General features: G+C 40.7%; 1 protein-coding gene across 1 annotated transcript in view; it reads left to right on the top strand.

The window, feature by feature from the left end:
- The window catches only part of MRC2 (mannose receptor C-type 2), a 382895-nt gene that overhangs the window by 323451 nt on the left and 56944 nt on the right, over positions 1-2500 (top strand). Inside the window, exon 26 of the mRNA XM_085876862.1 lies at positions 1593-1736. Coding sequence (XP_085732988.1) covers positions 1593-1736 — 144 coding nt within the window. The remainder of the gene's footprint in view (positions 1-1592; positions 1737-2500) is intronic.

The raw sequence follows: 2500 nt of genomic DNA on the forward strand, positions 1-2500 counted from the left end.
GGAAATTGACAAACAAACATACAGACAGACAGAATAACACACAAGAACAACCAATATATTTCAAAAATCTTCGATTTTCACAAGTAACAAACACTTGAAAAATATTTATAAAGATGCAACCTTCTCATCATGTTTACTTTCTATGTCATTATGCTTCCTAATCAGTTGCTTGTTTTGCTTAAATGCCTCGTGTTGGCTTAATGGTTAAGGTGTCTTGCTTTGGACCTAAGTTTCCTGAGTTTGAGCCCCTGTCTGCTGTTGAATCAACACCAGGTGGGATTGACTCAGCCCGTCATCCTTCCGAGGTCGGCGAAATGAATACCAGTGTACTGGGGTAATAATCGTTTGTGGTGACTTGCGTTGGACTGGCAACCTGTCCAGGACTGTACTTGCCAATGAAACTGCCTATGTGCCTTTACGTGCCTATGTGCCTTTACGGTGCAAAAGGGTTGGTATTATTATTATTATTATTATTATTATTATTATTATTATTATTATTATTATACACCGCTCCTTCCCAATTCCACATCCAGGTAATGCATGATGTCATCGCCGGGCATGGAAGGAAGGGAGTACTCATTTTTTAAAACTCTGTTTGTTTTCGTGTTTTCTGTCTTTTGTTGTTTGTTTGTCCTGGAGATATTTCAGCCATCCTTTGAGTGAGGAAGCTGAAATTTGGGGACAAACGTGAGGATGAGCTTTGGCAAAAAAAGTTATTTTATTTTTTTGATTAATTAATTCGTTGATCAATTACTTGATTATTATCGAATTATTAATTACTTATTTATTTTGTTTCTTGTCTGGGCAATATCTCAGTCACCTTTTCAGCAAGGAAGCTGATATTTGGACATGCCAGTGACCAAGTGATTTGGCTATAAAGGGTGTTTTTGATTTATTGATAAATCATTAATTGAAATTTTTTTTTTCCTTCTTGTTTGTCTGGGTGATATCTCAGCCATCCATTAATCTGGGAAGCTGAAATCTGGGTACAAAAGTGAAGATGTTCTTTGGCAAAAACGGTATTTTTTTTATTTTTCGACGAATCAATTAATTGATGAATTACTTAATTATTAGCGATTTATTAAGAACTTATTTGTTTTATTTCTCATCCTTGCAATATCTGCGGCACCTTTTGAGCTCGGAAGCTGACACTTGGACATGACAGTGAACAAGTGATTTGGCTGGAAAGGGTATGTTTGATTAATTAATTCTTTTTTTGATTCATTACTTCATTTTCAAAAAGTTACAGATTCAGAACAGTGGTGGTTTAGGTATGCTATTTGGCAATTGCTTGAGAAATTAATTATTTTACTATTATTATTTATTTATTTTTAATTATGCAATTAATCAATTCTTCTGCACCACTCCCTTCCCATTCCGTCGCCGGGTGGCATCGCCCGGCGCCGAAGGTGCTCCGGCACTGTTGCGCTGGAGGATTTGTTATTTATTTATTTGTCATGGGGCGGTGTACTTTGAATGTACCACCACTTGTTTTTATTATTTTTTTGCATATGTTTCTCCTCTTTTGCACTTTAAACCACCGGACAAATATTGAAATAATAAATCCTGTTATTGTCACAATTGTGCCACAGATATTCCTCTGGACAGGAGGGCAGGACACTGTCCACGTCCTGTGAATGACTCTGCTTGGGTGGCCTTTCGTGGCAGCTGTTACTCCTTTCATGTTCGTCAGCGACTCAGTGGGGAAAGTGCACAGAATTTGTGCCATGAAGTCGGTGAGATAAATATGCTTAGCTTACAGGCCCATTGAATGTAAATGTGATTGCGACTGCTCTGTATGATTACCATCAGTGGCTCGCCTGACTGGTGTGTGGGATTACTACTGGTCTTTTGCGATGCACTACATGGCCAAAAGTATGCAGACACCCCTTCTAACTGGTGGATTCAGCTATTTCAGCCACACCCATTGCTGACAGGTGTATAAAATCAAGCACACAGCCATGCAATCTCCATAGACAAACATTGGCAGTGGAATAGGCTGTGCTGAAGAGCTCAGTGACTTTCAACGTGGCACCGTCATCGAATGCCACCTTTCCAACAAGTCAGTTCGTTAAATTTCTGCCCTGCTGGAGCTGCTCCGTTCAACTGTAAGTGCTGTTATTGTGAAGTGTAAATGTCTAGGAGCAACAACAGCTCAAATGCGAAGTGGTAGACTACACAAGCTCACAGAATGGGCCCGCCGAGTGCTGAAGCGCGTAGCACTGAAAAATCGTCTGTCGTCGGTTGCAACACTTGCTACCGAGTTCTAAACTGACTCTGGAAGCAACGTCAGCTTAAGCACTGTTCGTCGAGGGCTTCATGAAATGGGTTTCCATGGCTGAGCAGCCACACACAAGCCTACGATCACCATGCGCAATGAATGCCAAGCGTCGGCTGGAGTGGTGTAAAGCTCACCGCCAATGGCTCTAGAACAGTGGAAATGCATTCTCTGGAATAATGAATCACGCTTCACCATTCGGAAGGCCGATGGACGAATCTG

Source organism: Eptatretus burgeri, chromosome 4, assembly GCF_056783735.1.
Source record: "Eptatretus burgeri isolate ZD-2024b chromosome 4, Ebu_testis_v1, whole genome shotgun sequence".
Taxonomy (NCBI): Eukaryota; Metazoa; Chordata; class Myxini; order Myxiniformes; family Myxinidae; genus Eptatretus; species Eptatretus burgeri.